The sequence below is a fragment of the Lepisosteus platostomus genome, chromosome 15 (assembly GCF_059453375.1).
Source record: "Lepisosteus platostomus isolate fLepPlt1 chromosome 15, fLepPlt1.hap1, whole genome shotgun sequence".
Classification (NCBI taxonomy): domain Eukaryota; kingdom Metazoa; phylum Chordata; class Actinopteri; order Semionotiformes; family Lepisosteidae; genus Lepisosteus; species Lepisosteus platostomus.
In genome coordinates this window covers 16,287,636-16,307,390 of record NC_142625.1, presented here as the reverse complement: position 1 = coordinate 16,307,390, position 19,755 = coordinate 16,287,636, and the positions used below count along the sequence as shown (strand labels likewise).

General features: G+C 39.6%; 1 protein-coding gene across 1 annotated transcript in view; it reads left to right on the top strand.

The window, feature by feature from the left end:
• atp9a (ATPase phospholipid transporting 9A) overlaps positions 1–19,755 on the top strand; it is a 79,766-nt gene that overhangs the window by 27,257 nt on the left and 32,754 nt on the right. The window contains exons 9-14 of the mRNA XM_088607474.1: positions 834–909; positions 2,051–2,127; positions 3,129–3,289; positions 5,192–5,334; positions 9,638–9,750; positions 11,585–11,794. Of these exons, the coding sequence (XP_088463600.1) occupies positions 834–909; positions 2,051–2,127; positions 3,129–3,289; positions 5,192–5,334; positions 9,638–9,750; positions 11,585–11,794 (780 nt within the window). The remainder of the gene's footprint in view (positions 1–833; positions 910–2,050; positions 2,128–3,128; positions 3,290–5,191; positions 5,335–9,637; positions 9,751–11,584; positions 11,795–19,755) is intronic.

Sequence of the window (19,755 nt, the reverse complement as noted above, 5' to 3'; positions counted from 1 at the left end):
TTTCTGAGGAATAAAAAAGACAAAGCAAAGGGCTTTAAAGTAAATAAATGACTTAAAATGAGAAGATTTGAACCTGCGTCACTGGCAAATGGAAATAATTCCATTGTTTTGGACAACCTGGCCTTTGCTAATTGTTTGTGCCAACGGTAGTTTCTTTTTCAAGATTCCATACGGTTGTTTTTTGCAATGCTCAATCTCTCTGTAGTGGTTCTAATTGGAGTTTTCCTTGCTCTCATCTTTACAATTGTTTGCTTTTTCTTCATAGACAACTCTCTAGTCGGGATTTATGCCTTCTAATTTAAGAGGCAGATCCAAAAAGTAAACTCTAAAGGCAGGATCCAAGACTTTACATTCACAGTTCTTTTATATTTTCACAATTTATGTAACATGGAATACCCGGCCAACTGGAAACATCAGACATTTGTCCGAATACCCAAAACCTAGAAGAAAAAAGGTGTTCCCAAGATAAAAGAGACATATTGGTTCCATATTGTGTTTTTCTGTCTTGATTTTCAACAGATTTGGCATTTAATAAGTTAAACCATTTATCACTTGTGCCCCAGTTCGACTCTCACTGATGAGGTGAATCAGTGGTTATGCAACAATCATAGTCACTTGATGCTTACTGTCTGTTAATTTGCATTCAGTCCCTTTTTTATTGCATACAGCCACATGCTGATGTGAATCGTGTCATTTGGTTTTTAAAAAGCCTCACCATATTTTGAAGGATTAGTGGTTTTGGCTTAAGAGATACATAGGATAGTACAACATTTCAGGATCTACCCACTGAATTAACTGGGCTTTTGAACAAGCTGAATGCTTTTTTACTCCAGGAGGATGGGGACCCACCTGTGAATGAGAGCCTGAGTATAGAGAACACCTTGTGGGCCAGCACTGTCATTGCCTCAGGTAAATCGTCTTTCCATGTGCAGGCTGACACTTTGAACCTGAAATGGATGTGAATTTGTGAAAGTGTGTGATTGAGCTCATCAAGGCTCTTGGGTGATGCTCGGGTTCAGCCTTGGGTCTCAATCATACACTTAGGTCAGGCCATTGACTGGGGTTCCTCTAGTGGCAATGCAGAGCTGGATAGTCACCTCTGGGGATGGGTGGGCTTGAATCTGCCCAGCCTCTCTTGGCTTTGTTTTTGTGCTGCAATATCTGACATTGCTGGGCGGATGCTTGTGAGCTTACCGTGGCATCGGTGCAATGGACTTCTCCTGCAGGTGGCACTAACTCTCCTGTAAGGCACAGCTGAGCTCCTACTGTGCCATGTTCTGAAAGGGCTCTGACAGACGGATGTGTTAGAGCCGTTCAGCCTCCCTGTGTGGCACAGGTGTAGTCGTAAAGCTGAAGACACACTGGCAACCTCAAATGAGAGGTTTAAACGTCAGCAAAATAATTGCCGATTCCAAATTCATTTTTAGAATTGATTGGCTTTATCGATCACTTCCATCACGTTTGTCCCTGTAAAATTAAGCCAGTCTCAGGATTGAATACAAGTTCACATGCCCAGTGTATCATGGGCCTTTGAATGTGCTCTGTAGATCATTTTAGGGATACAACTAGTGGAAGGTTGGCAGAAAGGAGAAGGTCTAAAGAGCTGATATTATTACTTTCATTCTCAGAAGATACTAACCTCTATGTGTTTTTCTAGGCCAGTGTATCTGAAGCTTTCATCTTTTTAATTTCTGACTTTTGATATTGCAGTGGAGCCCCTGCTGTCAGACGTAGGCAGTCTTTTAGAACTGTTTACCCTTGTTTTTTTGTTTTCTCTTGAAATCTTCCACAGATGTTGGCTTTTCTTCCATTGGCAGTACATTAATGGTGTGGCGTTAGATTTTCCATTTTCCATTAAAAAATACTTTCTTGCTCTTTTGAAGAGAGACTGCTGGTAAGCCACGTAGACGTGGTTGTAATATGGGCAACACATGTGCTGCCCAAGATGATTCTGTCTTCATAATGGAACGCTGTATGGCAGAGAGATGTGATAATATTAGACCAGCTACAGACCTGCAGTTTCCATTGCCTTTAATTTTTGCTCTTTTAGGCACTGTTGTGGGAGTTGTGATATACACCGGTAAAGAACTGCGCAGTGTGATGAACACTTCAAACCCAAGGCACAAGGTACTGTATGTTTCTGTGCTTTACATCCTGGCCTGCTAAAAAGATCGCGTTTCCTGCCTTGCAAGAGGAGACTGAGCTCTATGATCAATACATTACTAGCTGAACCCCGGGTCATGGTGCTAGCAGACTGCGACTGTAGTGCCTCAAGTGGTGGTGCCCTATTCACTGAGCTCCACAAGAGTGGGATTAGCTAATTTTACTGAGAGAGAGGTGCACAAAGCCCTACTTCTATTGTCAGGCACTGTGGAGCCCAAATGACATGAACCCAGCAAGTTGGAGTGTCATTTGCTCATGCTCATGTGTCTTCTTCTTTGACCATTACCAGAGCTGTCGCTTGAGTGCTGTAGGCTTATTATGAAAACGAAAGAATCTCCTGCATTTGCACCCTTTAATATTGTCTAGGACATGCCATCTTCTGGTGTGTGACTGTGGTCTTATTAAAGAACTTTTTGCAGTTTTGTACTCAGGCTGGTCAAAATATTAGAATCCCCTACCATAATGTGCAGCAAAAGCAGCTTTAAAAAGACGTGGCAAGTATTTATTTTCCACAAGGCTTTAAAATATTTGCAGCTCAGTTCACACCCATTCTTCTAACAGGAGTGCCTGCAATTGACAGTGTGATGAGAGTAATAGAATTCTGCCTGCTCCACCAGTTTTTAATAGATTGAAATCTGGTGTTTGCTCTGGAAGTTTGTTTCATGCACCTTAAACTGGTCATGCATTGTCAGCCAGTTTTGGCTACAGGATCTTAGTATTTTCTAAAATGAGTGGATTGTGTTAAAAGTGCAGTAAGGACAGCTGACAGTGGGATATGATCATCTACACCCCATCCATGAATGATTAACATTTGTGTAAAAGGTACATACTGTCATTTATAGTTAAAAAGTAACTGTGAGGAGATTCTGTGATAAATCTTGACTTTGATTTAAGCACTGCACAGTTTATTCTTCAGGGCACAGACATCATCAAAGTGTGGTTTTCTGTTTGCTTTGTTTGGTAAGGTGGGCCTGTTTGACCTGGAAGTGAACTGCCTGACTAAGATCCTGTTTGGGGCGCTGGTTGTCGTGTCCCTGGTCATGGTGGCTCTGCAGCATTTCGCAGGCCGCTGGTACCTCCAGATCTTTCGCTTCCTTCTGCTCTTCTCGAACATCGTTCCCATCAGGTGAGCCGTACCTTCCTTATTCCTCCTCAGTGGCAGACACTTTGAGCATCCTTTCTTGAAGGCCACAAGGTTGCTCTGATCTTCAGTTCACCTAAAACTCAAAAGCAAGCTGTTATCCTCATGAACAGGTGATTCTGTTTAGGACTGTGAAACTGTTTGAGAAGAGACCAGGCTTCAAGGTATAACTCTGCAGTGGATCCATGATGCATTTGGTTCAAGTCCATAGTACAGACAAAACTATCATATTCTTGTGCAACGCATATAGTGTATAAGTAATTGTGAAAGCTCTCCCTTTAATGCTACAGAAATCTGGTTAAGTTCTAGGGCTTGCTGCAGAAAGCATCTTAAATATTAATCGCCTTAGCATTAATTGTAGAAACATTTTCTCTTAATTTGATCTTTAGTGTGTTGAGATGATTTGTGACATCTTCAAACTGGAGGGACATTAAAGAATGAAAAAGGGTGAATTTGTTGTCTGCTTTTTATGCACCTGAGCACTGGCCCCAAGAGCTACTTACGTTTGACATAGTTTCTGTTTAAAGAGGAATGTGTGCAAAGCTAAACCAAGTCACTCAAATTCTGCATATGCTGCATCTGCTTCCACCTGCTGTTTGCTGTAACATTCCTCAAAGTCGAAGGCCATTCTTCCTGTGAGATCCACTGAAAAGAGCTGCATTAACTCAGACTTGGCTGCAACGTATTGCTGTATGATTAAATCTCACATCACTTGCATTACAAATTTCAGTGCTCCAGGAGGTGATTACACTTTTTAGAGTTCAGATAGTCCACAATAGCAGCCGTCTTTTGCTTAGCATTTACCTAGTTTTTGCATATTGCTCCAGTTTTTGTTTTTATACATCTTTATTGAAAATCACATGTATATATCTAGTTTGATTGCCATGTGTATGCACAGCCGTATAGAAAACACGGAAGGCAGGGAAATATGGAGAGTAATAAAGTACGCCATCCTAAATCCTCATGGATTGTGTTTTAATTGTGGGAGTTATCTTGGCAAAAGCACTGGTAAACATGGATTGCATGCTTGTGAATCGTGCCTGCGGTGAACTTTCAGTCAACCTGCACAAACTGGCTTCCTGAGATGATACCTTCCGTGTGGCTTCCACCTCTTACATCCTATCTCTGTGCTCTTCACTCAAAACTTCTCTAGCCCCAAGTAAACTCAACCGCCACTTTGCATTGAGCACTCTGCATTCAGCTCTGGACTAACTATTACAAAGGTTTGGTAGTTTCTACCTCAGTTATCAATCACAGACCAGAAGAAACATTTTTCAATAGCAGGATGGGAGGATGAGGTTGTTTCAACTGGTGTCACCCACTAACACTAACAGTCTGACCCATTATCTCTGGCTTTTCAAAGATGTGGGTAGGGATGACTTTCTAATATTTAAATCCAACAGCAGCTGTCTTTCCATTGTTTTTGTTATTTCAGATTTCTTTATCATTACAGTAGAAGTAAAACGACTTAGACGTTATCGCTCACCTTCAAGTGCTGGACAGGAAACCGTTTTGTTTTGCATGTTCTTGAAAAGAAATCCGGAAGAGAAGGAGTGTGATGAATTGTTTTTAACAATTTTGATTTGCGTTGAGTTGTCACCAGCCACACCAGGGGTTTCTGGGTTTGTTTGTCTGCAGGTTTTCTTGGTCTCTTCAAAGCTGCAGGTGCTTTTAAAAGCTGCAGAGGCTGTTAAATTGGTCCCATTAAGCCATTAATGGGATGGTTTAGTTTGAAATGGCCTTCCAGGATTGGCGTTGCCTGCTCCTGATCTAACTCATTGTCAGGTCCATACTTAGAGTAAAGGAACAGACTGGCCTTATTCCTAGGTAATCTTTGCCATGATCGCCTTGGAGCTCATATTGCCCCAACTCTTTCTCTCTTCCCAGTTTGCGTGTTAACCTCGACATGGGGAAGATGGTGTTCAGCTGGATGATCCGCCGGGACTCCAAGATTCCGGGAACCGTAGTCCGAGCCAGTACAATTCCAGAACAGCTGGGCAGAATCTCATACCTCCTCACTGACAAGACAGGTGGGGCTTAGAACCATGTCAACTAGTGAAGATTTCCTCAAGCCTATCACTGGTGGCATCGAGCAGGGTTTGTCATGTCTAAACGTGTGTTATATAATATTTCATATATCAACTTATGATGGATTGTTATATTTAGACAAACACCTACACCATCTGAGAAAGGGTACTTAATGACATCCATAATCTGCATTCTGCCCCTTCGAAAGGGACATGTTTTCTCTATTAACAAATAGTTTTATACCTACCTGACTGTAGTCTTAAAAATACAGTGGCTCAAGTAAGGATTGGTTTAAATGTTTTAATATGGTTTTGATTCTCAGCTGTCCAGGTTAATGCTATGTATCGTTGCGCTCATGTATTTCTTTAAAATTGCAGCTTAAAATATTAGGTTCTTTTTTAATTTCCTTTTGTGGTTTGACCTGAATATTTGCCTCAATGTGTTCATTATTTTATGGAAGGATAGGTGAAAGAGTGCAGTTTTTGGAGGTGAAAGCTCTGTACAGGACCGGGTTAGAGAATGCATTGTGCCAGACCCTGAACTTTCCAGACATTTGCACACATTCTGGCATTTTGATTAAACCCCAAAGCTTGCCTTTCAAATCCCTTGCATCCTGGGATATATCTACAGGTAGGGAGGATATAAGCAGAAGGACACCCCCACTCCCTCCTTCTGGCAAATTGCTAATACATTTGTAGCAGTTGTGCACCAGGGACAAGCATAGTATGTGTAATATTTAGTTTGGTGTCTTAGAATTGACAGTAATAGAGGCTGTGATAAGGCACACCAAGAAAGAAGGTAGTTGCACTCTCTCACCACTGGAGGCATCCTAGTAGGTTTTAACTACAATTTGGATTGGGATATTGTGTTTATGTTAAGTTTTCCAACAAAACTTAATTTTATCTTGGGGATTGGCTGGCGACCTTTTACTGAAGGAATTAACTTAAAGTGATATAACCCAAGTGCATTTTAAAGCTGTTTAATATTTTATTCAGCAAGAACACCCTGCATTATTTGAAGTGATTTAAAAAAACTAAAGATTTGACACTGTCTATCCTCCTTGGGAATAACTTGCTAATGTTCTTTTATAACTAAGAGCAAAGATTGTTTTTCAGTGGGCTGTCTGTCTTGCCTAAATCAGTTCTGAACAATTCCTTATCTGAGACCACAGTGACATAAGTGCTAATTTACCTCAGAACTGTTTGCAGTGGAAACACCAGAATGAGATTGAAAAGATCTCCCACGCAGGCTTTTATTTAGAATTTCAGCCCACAAACTTTCTAGAAACATTAGTCTAGTCATTAAAAAGGGCAAAATAGGTCAAAACACTTCTTTTTTTATGAATATGTTCATCTCCTTACTAGAGACTAGTGAAATCTGAAATTATTAATGCTAGATACAAATGCTGTGGATATATTAGATAAACTTGGAAATTGATATGAGCTCTGTCCGTTAACCCTATTTTCAATTTTGTTTTTTACATTAATGTATATCAGACTCCAGATTTTTGGGAGGGGGTTTCGGAAGGCTGCAGAAAAACAGTTCTTTACTTAAGCGATCCAATAAATATGCTGTCGAACTTGTGGCTGTTTCCTGGCATTCTGATAAAGGAGACAGGCCGACTTGTCTTTGAAGTCGCTAATCTTGGAGCACTTTAGCCCACTAGTGATCCCCTAAGGTTAGACTGTAGGAAGAGCCTGTTTAAAGCTATGAAGACGATTTATAACTTGTTATTACGGCCATTCAGGGTTTTAAAACAAAACGGAAAATAAGTAAGTTAGGGGATTATCTGCGCTACCGGGGTTACTAAGTAGCACTGCTTTTTTAACTGGCTCCCTGTGGTTGCCAGGACAGTGGGGTACACTCATGAGACCTTCCGGTTTGGGCTTTGAGAGTGGAGATTTGGACACAGGCTGGCGTCAGGATTATGAATCAAGCAGCACATGTTGTTTGGCTGTCATAAAGCTACTCATTTCACTAGTGTTTGTTCTGGTAATCTGTAATAAAGATCTTCTTGCCTTTTTCTCTGCCAGTGTTTTTCCTCACGTAGCTTATAGAATATGTGATATTTTGATAGTAAAAAAGATACAAAAACAAAATGATGGTTTGATAGTTTTGACGCCAGAATATTTTTTCTAAGGTGATGTTTTTTATCAAATGGTTGGTGTTTGTAATGGTAATAAATAATATAGAGGTCCTTGCCTCACTGCCAGTGTTTTGTATGATTGACATAGCTTCTGGAATATTTAAATGATTTTACTAGTAAAAAAAGATACAGAAACAAGGTGATATTTTTCTCATTTGAGGCTGGTGATGGAACAGATTTTAAAATGGTTTGTGTTTCCTGTTTGTTGTAGCACCTTATTTTGCTGTACAGTTTACTGTACTCTGTATCCTGTGTGCTGAATTTACTCACGCTTAATTAGAATTTCATTTGACCTTTTCTGTTCATTTCCTGATTCAAATCTTAACTTCGCTGTACATAACATTGTCCAAGTGAGAGTGTAAATAACATTTATTTTCCTAAGCTTAATATATGTTAGTATAAATAACATTTGTTTTCCTAAGCTTAGTATATGTTAGTAGTGTTTTGAAATGACAATACCAAGGTTTAAGAAATTAATTGCTACTCACAGTCCTGATAATAACGGGACTGGTGGATTCTGACTGGTTGGAGTTCCTCACACTGTAAGGTAAATTCACCAAGCTTTTACACCAAAACCTTTGAAGTTACCAGTGTAAAAAAAGCCTTAAAAACCAAAGTAGCATAATGAGGTATTTCTTAATTGAGCCTGATGAGAGGTATTTTTTTCCCCTAAAAAGGGTCTCATTTATGAAGCACAGTGTTTATTATCACACTTTAGTTTAGATTTTTATTTGATGAATAGTGGAGTGTTGGAAGACAGTGTGGGACAAAGACCAAAGCTAATTTTTTCTTGAAAATAATTTTAAAATATGGTACTTTAGGCTATTCCCAAATTTGTAATTTGTGACAAAGCAAAGGTGGTGTGTGTACAATTTATAACAGGTTTTGTCAATCAGTATCTCTAAGTAGATGCAGAAAGAATCTGTTTTTTCTTTTTTCTTCCACTAAGCGTAAACATAAAAAGTGATAGCTTTGAAGATTTGTTCAGGTTTAATTTTTGCACAGTGCTGCGAGTTTGCAGCTCCCAGAGGCTTTGAGATGTGTGCCGTACTGGGAGACAAGCTAGTTAATGCATCTTTAAATCAAAAAGATTTTTGAAGGGTCTCCTCATGTCTTATTTACTGCCCATCTACACAGGCCTCGCCATCCCACTCTGGGATTTTTTTGCCCTTAGAATGATAGGGTAGCACTGTATTCAGAGTTCATGACCTCTCTCAATTTTGTTTGAAAAAAGCAAAAGAATGTGTCTTGGTTCGAATGAAAAATGTTTGAGGGTTAAGTCTCTCCCTGATGTGCCTGTATTGGATCAATTTTGTTGTCCTAAGTGCTTCAGAAGTTGGTCATTTTACAGCACCAGTGCTTTTAACCAAGTGTTAGGAAGTGGGTTTAAGGGTTGGGATTGAGGAAATATGAAATGTAGCATGAGGCAAGTGCTGTTGAGTCTTTTATGCCTAACTGTCATTAAATCAGTGTTGCTGCTGCTTAATAGTTGAGACCTATAACTTACCTTCACCTTCCATCCACAATAATATCTACATCCTTTACTCCTCTTAATAAACTCCATTAGATCTCTTTGCTCATTTCCCTCAAATTTAAAACTCCCATTTCATTCTTTTAAGTATATAGTTAAATATAATGACTACAGAAAAGAGTCCACTTGGGATCTTGGCAATAATTGGACTCCTGGTGTGTAACTACTCCATGCACCTCTTAAATTCCTATATTTGAAATATTAGCATCAGCACTAACTTAGACGAGGCTCTTCGCTGTCTTCAGTATATTTGTTCGTGACTCTTCAGAGTTTATTGAACCTTATAGATATCTGAAAAGGGGCAGCTGTACGTACTGGCACACCATGTTTCAACTAAGTTACATTATTGCCTTTACACTGCTTTGTTACAATAATTTAACAACGTTCCATAAGCACAAAAGAGGCTTCGCTGCTACAAAAGAATATTTATTACACTGAATGAATAAAGATAAAATTATTCGTTAGTCATGCGCTCTTTGTCATAGCACTGTGACTCACCTACAAAATGTGATCTTTTTACCAAGACAAAGTCACACGTGTTGTGTTTTCCTTTCCAAAGTTTTGCAAAAAATTTCTTCAAGCTTTCAAGCTCATTTGTCTTTTCTCTCCACCTCTTCCTAATATCCAGGGACTCTGACCCAGAATGAAATGGTGTTCAGGCGTCTGCACCTCGGCACTGTGGCCTATGGCATGGACTCCATGGATGAGGTGCAGAGTCACGTTTTTAGTGCCTACACACAGGTATGAATAGGCCGTCAGCTCTTGCCTGAACAATGTCAAATGTAATGGAGCCTCACCTTGAAATTGTTAACCCTCACAAACTGTGAAACAGTGCAGTTCTCACAAGGTAAATATGATCCGTATGCGCTGGCTGGGCTAGGGCTAACTCGCCAGTAAGATTTTCTTTTTTGCTTGTCAGCCCTGATTAGCGTGTGGCGTGATGCCGCAGTTGTGTTCTCTCTGTCAAGCATGTTCATTTGGGTTTGACAAATCTCTGTTCTAAAGCTTATAGGAGTTATTCACCTTTGGTTTTGTCAACCAAAAATGGACTAAAAAATGAAGACGGAAAAAGAAACACTTTTAAAGGAATGAAACAACACAACTTGCCTGGACAGGCAGTCAGGCCAGCGCTGTAAAAACTGGAAAGCCATTGTTGTAAAACCAATTAGCCCCTAATTATTCTTTCGGTGAATGCCCCCTTGACCCTGACTCACAACTTTGGTCCCCTTGACATCAAAGGTTAGTGGAGCAGGAAACAGGATTACCCTGCAGCCCGCCTCTGACGAAGTTAATTTAGTAATTGCACAATTAACCCTGGAAATGTACTCCTAAAAATAGCAAGCCGAAAAAGCAAAAGAGGTTTTTTGTTCATATTTTTATACATCTGTTTGCGTTCATCTCTCCATTGATGTTTTACATGAATAGAAGGCTGGGAAATGCCGAATTAGTTCAAGATTGTTTGACATTGATTAAAAAGTTATATTGATGTTAGTTAGGAAATAAGCATCACAGGGGTTTAATTCCTTACAGAATTCAGATTTCACAATCTGTTTGCATTATTAATTTTGGCAGAACTGGAGAGATGTTGATATACTGCAGAGAATCTGGGGAAAAGCAACCATTTAGGGTGGAATGAATATACTGCTAACAACCAGTCAAAGCTCCTGGGCCTGCTCTTCTCACTTTCCCATGGATTTAAGAACTCTGTGACATTAACAGTTATGATTTAATAATGCACAGTATCTTCAAGCCCTATCTTAAATCAAGGACTTAATTACAGGCTTATGGAATGACATTCCAGTATGAAATATGGGCTGAATCAGGTGTAAAACTGGTTAATAGATTAATGGAAACTATTTTCTATTAGGAAAAATAGTTATTTACAGGGCGTTCATCTGTAATTGTCTAAAGATTAAATTAGCATGTGCACTATCCTTAAGCATCAACATGTGAAACACTATTTCAAAAACAATGAACAGGTTCTCATTGAATCTCATTCTACACACTTCTGAAGTGTGTCAGGTGCAAACGAACCAATCCTTGTTCAACTGCTGCCTTTAAGTCCTCAGTAATGCTAGATTCATTATGGAATACCGGATCTTTCAGACATCTCCACAGGTGAAAGTCCCACAGATTCATACATGACCAAACAAATCTTTGACCCAGTCAGTCGTGCGGGAAGATGGTTGGTTTGTAATGAGTTTAGAATTATGCAAACTTTTATTTGCACATTCATAAAAGAATTCCTCATCTGCTGAGGTGTTTTTTTTTCATTAGGCACATTTTTTAGGGTGGCGTTGCACGGTGTAAATAAAATCATTTTTTCAATCCACTTCAAGAACTTAAGCAAATAATTTCTAGCAAGAGGAGATGCTGAGGAAGAAGAACAATAACTTCCTCAGGTTTTTTTAAAACAAAAACCGTTTCGCTTCTCTGCTCCACAAGTGGTCGTTCATGAGTTGCTTTTATATTTTGGGGCAGCTGTGTGCGCAGTACAGTCCTAAGGCGGCCCTGCTGCTAGCTGCCCCCATTGAAAGGGTGACAATTACCGCTTTCCTGTTGTGCCCTTCGCCAGCCGTCTCACGATCTCCCGGCGGCCAGAGGCCCAGCCGCCACCAAGGTGCGGAAGACCATCAGCAGCCGCGTCCACGAGGCGGTGAAGGCCATCGCCTTGTGCCACAACGTCACGCCGGTGTACGAGTCCAACGGGGTGACGGACCAGGCGGAGGCCGAGCAGCACTACGAAGACGCCTGCCGAGTGTACCAGGCCTCCAGCCCGGACGAGGTACTGCCCTCTAGCTCCTGACAAAACCGTCTAAAACGGAGGTCACCTTTCATTTGCCAGATATCCTGTTGTCAGTCATTTAATGTAATCACAGTGGGGCAGCATGGTTGCACAGTGGTTAGAATCTGGGGCCCTGGGTAAAATTCATAAATTACATGTCGTTTTATAAAGAAATATAAAAAAAACATGACAGGTTGCTCAGGGCTCTGTCTGAATGCAGCTGTGAGAGTCTCAGTTGGTCTTCTTAACAATTTCGGTTTCGTTTTTTGCTTTGAAAGCCAACACACAGCTTGCATTTGCTGTGGAAAATACATTTATGAATTTGGGAAGTCAGCTGAAAAACAGTAAAACATTAATCTTCCTTAATGTTCGTTTTGGAATGAGCAAGGTGGGCAAAACAGCCTTTTTTTGCTTTGTGTATTTCTGATGTTGTATGGCCTAGTGCTTGAATCGGCGAACAGAGCAGAATGATTTGTAGTTCCTACCATGGTTATATCACGGTTTTGGTTGACAGAAGATTATGTCATGATTGTTGAGATCTGGATCCTTCCCTTGAGAAATGCCCAGGAGTACTTGACAGCAGATATTACACTGTCTAGTTCAGGCTGTTCTCAGCCTGTTTTTGGAGAGGAAGTGTTCATCAATTTATCTCGTAGCAGTCTTCCTGAAACACTGCACACTGCCCTCCACATAAGAACAAAATGCACTTGTGTTACCAGTAATTGATGGATATATGGTTAAATCTGGGGAAAATGTTGTGATGAAAGTCCAGCTGTAAGATCTGTGTTCCTGTCTTACACAAGAAGACCAAGCTCTTTTAAAACATGCACAGCAGATATAATTATATATGACTACAATAAAATAAAAGTTAGATCTTTGTAACTGTACGTGAATTAGGGGGCTTTCTACAGCAAATGAATTCAAGATGACAGGCGGCCTGCTGTTTTTCCCCTACCCTACACGACTACTTAAGTAGTTGATCAATCTCCATTAAGACCCCTGGCATTAGAAGACAGGGGAGTAAAAGATATTTCTGTCAAAGTGGAGACCCCTGTCTTCCACCAAAGAAACAGTGCAAAGGTGGCCTCTTACTGAAATTCTGTTGTTCTTTCAGGCAGTTTTTTTCCACAAAAGCTAGAGACTGTGGACCAGAACAAATGTGGTTTCCAGGATAAAATTCTCTCTGTACTCTAGAGACCAGCTGAAATGCAGAGACAGCTGATTTCATTAAGACTGTATTTCCGGAGCTTGGTGCTGGAATGAAAAAAATGGCTCATGTTTACTTATGTTTAAAAGAAAATACACATTTTGTTTTCACTTGTGCTTACTAAAATTTTAAAATGATTTGTTAGAGCAGACTGTGAAATAGATGTACTACATCATACTGTAGTTAAAAACACTTTTTAAAGTAAAAAGCAAAGTGTTGTTGACTCTTAATCTTGAGATGAAATTATAAAAATAAATGCAATAAGAAATGCCCTCTATTGCCAAAGAAGTTATTATCCCTCAGTCTTTATCCCTAATATCCCTAAAGGATTGCATTTTTATTGCTGACACTTGTTTACATGTAGATGTCATGTGAAATAATTGTGTTTTACATCTTAAGATTGTATGGGGGAAAACGTATTGTTGCAGCTTTTAAGAAGAGCTTACTTTAATCTTCATTGTGGTGGAGAGGTCTTGCAAATTGATGGTCAGAAACATGATCTCTGACTCTAGTGTATTAAAGCCAGGTTACAGTGAAGCCATAAATAGATAGTTTTGCCAGTCTTGATGTCTGGCTCTGTATATCATTGAGACTTCAATGCCTCAGACTTCAGGGGTAAGAGGCACCTGGGTGAAGATTTGCTTAATGATGAGAGAAGTTCAAAGATGAGATTCCAAGATGGCAGCATGTGCTTGTTTACATGGGTGGCACATCCCTTACAAACATACGGTTCACACCAGTTCAGAGGTCACGGACTTTGATGATAACTTAATGCCTGGAATCTGTATTGACAGAAAAGAAAACAAGTCCATCGGGCATTATTATATATGAATAGCATCTGTTGGACATGAATGTTGAGTACAGATTTGTAGGTTGGAGTTCATAGCACATCAGCTCCAATACAGGTATAGAATTTCGAGATTGATTCCCTTCTACAAACACAAGACTGTTTTTCCTTTCATTATGTACTTTTTACTCCCTTATGAATAACTGGGAAAACTCAAACATTATTAACGCTAGGATGAGAGAGAGAGAGAAGATAAGAGAGGTTACAAATGAGAGGAATGCTATTCAGCTCATCTAGCTTGTTTGGTTGCTGGTAGCTAATTGATGATCTTTTTTCAAAGACGAAACACTTTTGACTTTGACAAACGTGGGCAGTCTGTTCCATACCCCCACAACCCTTTGTGTAGAGAAGTGCCCCCTAGCCTCAATTCTAAAAGGACTCGTACCACACTCGATCGTTTTGAGATTTCTTCCCCACATTGAATGGGCAAACAGTGAGATTTGAAACATTTCAGTATTCTGCGGTGCTCTAGATTCATGAAGCTGTGCAGACGCACTCTGCCGGGGCGTGACACCAGCGGTTCAGGCTTGGAGAGCAGGGCAGTGTGGGTGCTTGGCGTGCTGGAATTGGTGCTGCATTATAAAAATACAAACACGCAGACATGCAAAACAAACAGGGCCAGTATTTGCGGTGGTCTTGAGTAATGCAGGAAAGGGCACTATTTATAACTGCACACGCATCACACAGGCGGTTGTTCATTTTTTCACCATTGCTCTTTTGCACTGCACAGCAACACTTTCAGTTGTAAGTGCCACTGAGCACCTCAACCAACAGCAGGACAGCACAGCCACACGCTTCGCTGGGGCAGTTCTGCGAATGAAATCGAAATGCAAAACCTCAGCATGCTTGTGGTAAGAAAGGGAAACACAAGACACATCCAAGATCATAGCATTTGAATATAAGTCACATTAGACTTTTACATTTGTTTCTAATGAACTTCCTGTAGGAATGTGACACACTGGGAGAATTATTTGGGTGATTTTCAAAATTAGACAGCGGTTAAGCTAAATAAATGCATCACAACACTTTTGGATCTGCTAAATTGATCCCTTAGCTACTTTATAAACTTTAAAAAGTACAAATAAATCGTGGTGTTGGATTCTGAAACAGCTGTGGTAGATTTTTATTGTGTATGAGTGTTTGTTTCATAAAAAAACGCTGGCTGCTTGGTTTGTCCAGGCGTTGACAACTGGCCTGCTTTAGTTTCTGTCTGCCGTTATGTGGAGTATAAAAATATAAACGTTCACAAATTAATTTTTTTTTTAAATGTGTGCCAGGAAGTCTAATGATAGACACTGTGCAGCCAGCCAGCATGAATGGTCAGAAATGTAGCTGGTTATTTCTGTGGTCGCTGAGAGCTGAGAGCTTTTTGTTTGACAAACTGGCTCAAGAAATGAAGCTAATTGCCCTGCTAAGAATGTTAGCGTTCCACTTTCAACAGCAGACTTGAAGGACTTGGCGTGTAGACAATGAGACGTGTAGTTTGGTTTCTCTGTTCGTCCTCCTGTTGTTCATGAGGTTCTGTGACATCTGAATCGAGCCATTTGAAGTGAGCAATATTGCTGTTGGTGTTTACGAAGCTGGCAAAGAACTATAAGACGGAAACGTGACTGATTGTTTGCCTTTGAGTCACTCAATTTTAAATAAGTGAAGCGGTTAATTAAAACTTCAAACTAAATAGTAAGTGGACAGGGATAAATAGCTGCCCATGTCCAGTTAGGGCACCTGTTTTGTTTGGATCTGAATATTGCTGGTTAAAAGTATGGGATTTCCACAGCGTGATGCCACCCTGTGTTTTACGTATGATAGCACCACGCTTACATGTTTTGTGTTGAGACGTGGAGTTCTGTGCTGTGGGATTGCAGGATGATTGTTCAGCGACTTTTTTTAGGGATTGGTCTAGGATACCCACTGAACTTGTGTAGGCTGTCCTATCCTATTGATGGGCCACGCAATGGAAGAGTTCTGAAGGCGTTTAAATATATATAATTATGAATCATGGAGACACTTCAACCGAGCTGGAAAAAGCAAATTGCTAAAAACAAAATCTGTTTTGCCAGATTTTGTTCTGTTATGTAGAGAACTGCCCAAAAGGTTTTGAAACTGCTCATACCATCTCACTGCTTGGAATGTACAGTACACAGTGATCGTGACTTTGTTACTAATGTCATAAAATTACATTTACCAGAGCACGTCAGAACACTGTGAAATGATTGCTCATGGCACTGCTCTTTATGGTACACATGTCCTTATTTTGCTAAAATTGATTTTGATCTGAATAATGGGGCTGTTCCTAAAAAGAAGAGTCCCCGGCTACTACAAGTTGCTATTGACTCTCCTTTGTTTTGTTTCTACTTATCTGCCAAATAAAACTCACACTACATCAGCTTAGGGTTGCCAGGGTACATTATTAACAGTGAAATAGACTGATTTCTAGAAATGGAAATTAGATTTTGCACTTTAGCTCGGAGTATAAAGTTTCAGAAAACCAGAACCGAGCTGGTGCAACACCTTTCTTGAACCAAAATGGAAAGATTCCAAAAGTGCTGTTTGACACTCCTGAGTTCTTGTAAATTCTTAAATCTCACAGGTTTAAGCTGTGGAAAAAAAAGTTTCCCGCTTATTGACTGCGTTTTTAAAGTGTCAAAACTAGAAAGAGATAATGTTTGTGTACAATACAGAATATTTTTTGCTGCTGTTACTTTCAGCATCATTTTGGAATTTAGTGACTTTTACTAGGGGATAGAAGCAGTGCTCCCAGGTTTACTGTGACTCTTGCAGGAATACTGTAAGTGGTGGACAGTTTGTGCTGTGCAGCTGAAAGCATACAAAGCTGTCTTGCCAGTGTTTAAAACATACTGACATTGGACTCCCTGCACTAAATAAACATTAGCACAGTCTTTCCTTGCTCCCAGTGAGGTCCAGATTGACAGTGTGAAGATTTAAGCTGGACTGTGTTGGCTTGGCTTTTCGTAGTGGTGTCCGGAGATAGTTCAGAGGTCAGCTCACTAGGCAGAGGTCAAAGATGCGAACAAAGTGGACCAATGTTATTTATTAGCCCCAGGATCGTGTGGCCTGAAATAGGATCTGGCTTGTTGTGTGAGCATGGAAGAAGCTGAAAAAAATTGGTTGATTTGATCCTCTTTACATTGACATCTGGATGTTTTAAGAAAATGACATTAAAGGTTTGGCAGAGATGGGATAAGTGGGTAGGGCCTTTGATGTGCTGCTAACCTCTACAAGTTATTGGGCAATAACTTTGCACCAAAAATGTTCCTTTAACATTCTGAAAGTGAGCATCACCCCCATCTGCTTCCCTTTATCTTACAGAATGACAGGGCTGTTTGTGGAGCTGATCAGAGTTCACCTATAATATCTCCCTCTGAGTCCTAAGCCTTGTGTGTGCTTGTGTAAAAATGTGAATAAAAAGAGCAGCATTCCTAGAAAATAAGAAAGGTCGCAAACGAGAGAAGGACGCTGGGATAGATCTGAGTATCTAGGATATCAGCTTCAGCAACATTGCTAGGCTGCTTGGTCCATACTCCCACAATCCATTGTGTAAAAGGTGCTTCCTGTTCTAAGTTTTAAATGCTTGTCACTGGAGTTTTCGTTTCGGTCTTCTGGTTTATTTTTTTACTATTGATTTTTAAAAAATCAGTTAGGTTGACTGTCAATGCTTGAGGAATTTTGAATCATTGAATTGGGTCTCCACAAAATGCTCCCTTTTCAGGGCTTAAGAGAATATTTTTTTCTGTTGCTGTAGAATATTAAATCCAGGAATACACCTGATCACTCTTAACCAGATTCCACACCAGTAATTTATTTTTTCTAATGTGGTTCCCACAACATGTTGTCCACAGCATTCTAAATGAGGCCTTATTAGTACATAATGCATAAGAAATCTTGATTAAAATCTTAGATGTTTAACTATATGTTCCAACGTTGTGTGCTTTTTTTAATTTTCTTTCCGATTGTCTAGGAGATGAAAATGGTTTATAAGTGCCTTCTTCAATATCATCCTACATTTGCAATGCATTACATGTTACCTGCATTTAATACTTCGTCTATATTAGGTATTGACAAGGTTATCTCCCACGTTTTTGTTCAGTCTTGGATGTTGTTTGATATTTTAAAATTTCCTTTTCAGCATAAACATTGTAAGAGCTGCATTGCATGTTGAAACTTAAACCTAGACTTTTAAATCTAGACTTACAAAAAAAATCAGGCAACTTTTATTTTTACAGTTTTCAGAGGACTGCATTTTTTTAAAGTCCTATTTACATACACATCCAGTATGTATTGAGCTTAGTCAGTGTTTTTATTATTTAAGCTTCTGAATTGCATGATATTCAAATAACCAAACTCATAATCCCCTAACTCTCCAATGCTCATCACATGATAAGCAGTAAATATTTGGAAGTCAACCTTACTATTTATCCATGGCTTGAGTATAAAGCATAAAGTATAAAATTTCCACATTTATCCTGTAGAGGATAGTCTTGTCTTCTCCCAGTAGCAGTGCTGTGCTGAAACTCAGACTCATATGAAATAAGACACTTATATTAATTGTTTTTGTATGAAATTGTTTAATCTGTGCCTTTAGTCATTATTCAGGGATTTCTCTTATGTTCTTATTTTTCTTCTTTTATTTTATATCCCAGTTGCAAAGAGAAATCTACCCGTTTGCATTTCTGTTCTTGTAGCTTAAAAACCTGCATCGTGGTATGTTGGTGTTCATTTAAAGATTTACTCATGCTGCAGTGCAAACTTCTTAAACATTTGGCATTGCTCTCCTCATTTCTCTCAGTTTTCCTTCTTTATGCAAAAGCATAAAAAACGTTGTTTTAAAAGGAGTTAATCCTGATGTATTTGTGTTTTGTAGTGCAAAAAGTAACGCTTTAGCTTTATGACTATTTAGAGGATGTTAATACTGAGGAAAAGCCAATTCAATTTGATTACACTTTTTAAATGGATAGATTGTCTGCTACAGCATGTAATATTAGATGCGGATGTATTTAATTGACCCTGAGTTATTCTGTTGTAGGGTGGCACAGTGGTTGGCATTTCTGCCTCGCAGAGCTGGGGCTCTGGGTTAGATTCCAGGCCTGGGGTGCTGTCTGTGTGGAGTTTGCATGTTCTCCCTGTGTTTGTGTGGGTTTCCTCCGGGTGCTCCAGTTTCCTCCCTTTGTCCCAAAACATTCTTGTAGGTTAATTGGTTTGTGTGAAAATTGGCCCTGGTCTGAGTGTGTGTGTGTGTTAGGGTCTGTGTGTGCCCTGCGATGGACTGGCATCCCATCCAGGGAGTATCCCACCTTGTGCCCAGTGCTACCTGGGATAGGTTTTTGTTCCCCCGCAAACATGAATTGGAAGAAGTGTTTAGATGGATGGATTTTCTGATGCAGTGTTTTAAGTTTCTGATCAGTAGGAATTAAAGGCTGCTCAATAAAAAGTTTGGTTTCTTCTTCCCCAAACTGACCTGTATTAATAACATTCAAAGCTGTTATAATGGACTATGAGTAAATTGTTGATGCTAATAATACACATATACTGTAACTTCTGATTTTGTCTTAAAATCTTAAATGGCAGAGTATATAATATTTTCTATGTAATGTGTAACCAGAAAAGCTCATTTATATTTTCAACATATGTAACGTGTTTCTGCTGTGACATTAACTACAAGATTCTGCATAAATGAACGTGAACATCATGATTAGATCAAGTGGTGAATTCCACCCTGTGCACACTTACAGTATATATTCAGTGTGATTCATTGACCACACCGGTTTCTGGATATTAATAGATACACATCTGCACTCAGTTCATGAACATAATCATAGTTTTGCAAGCTGTCATTCACTTGCTAGACTGATTTTAATAAGATGCTAGCATATTTGACTTTGCAGTTGT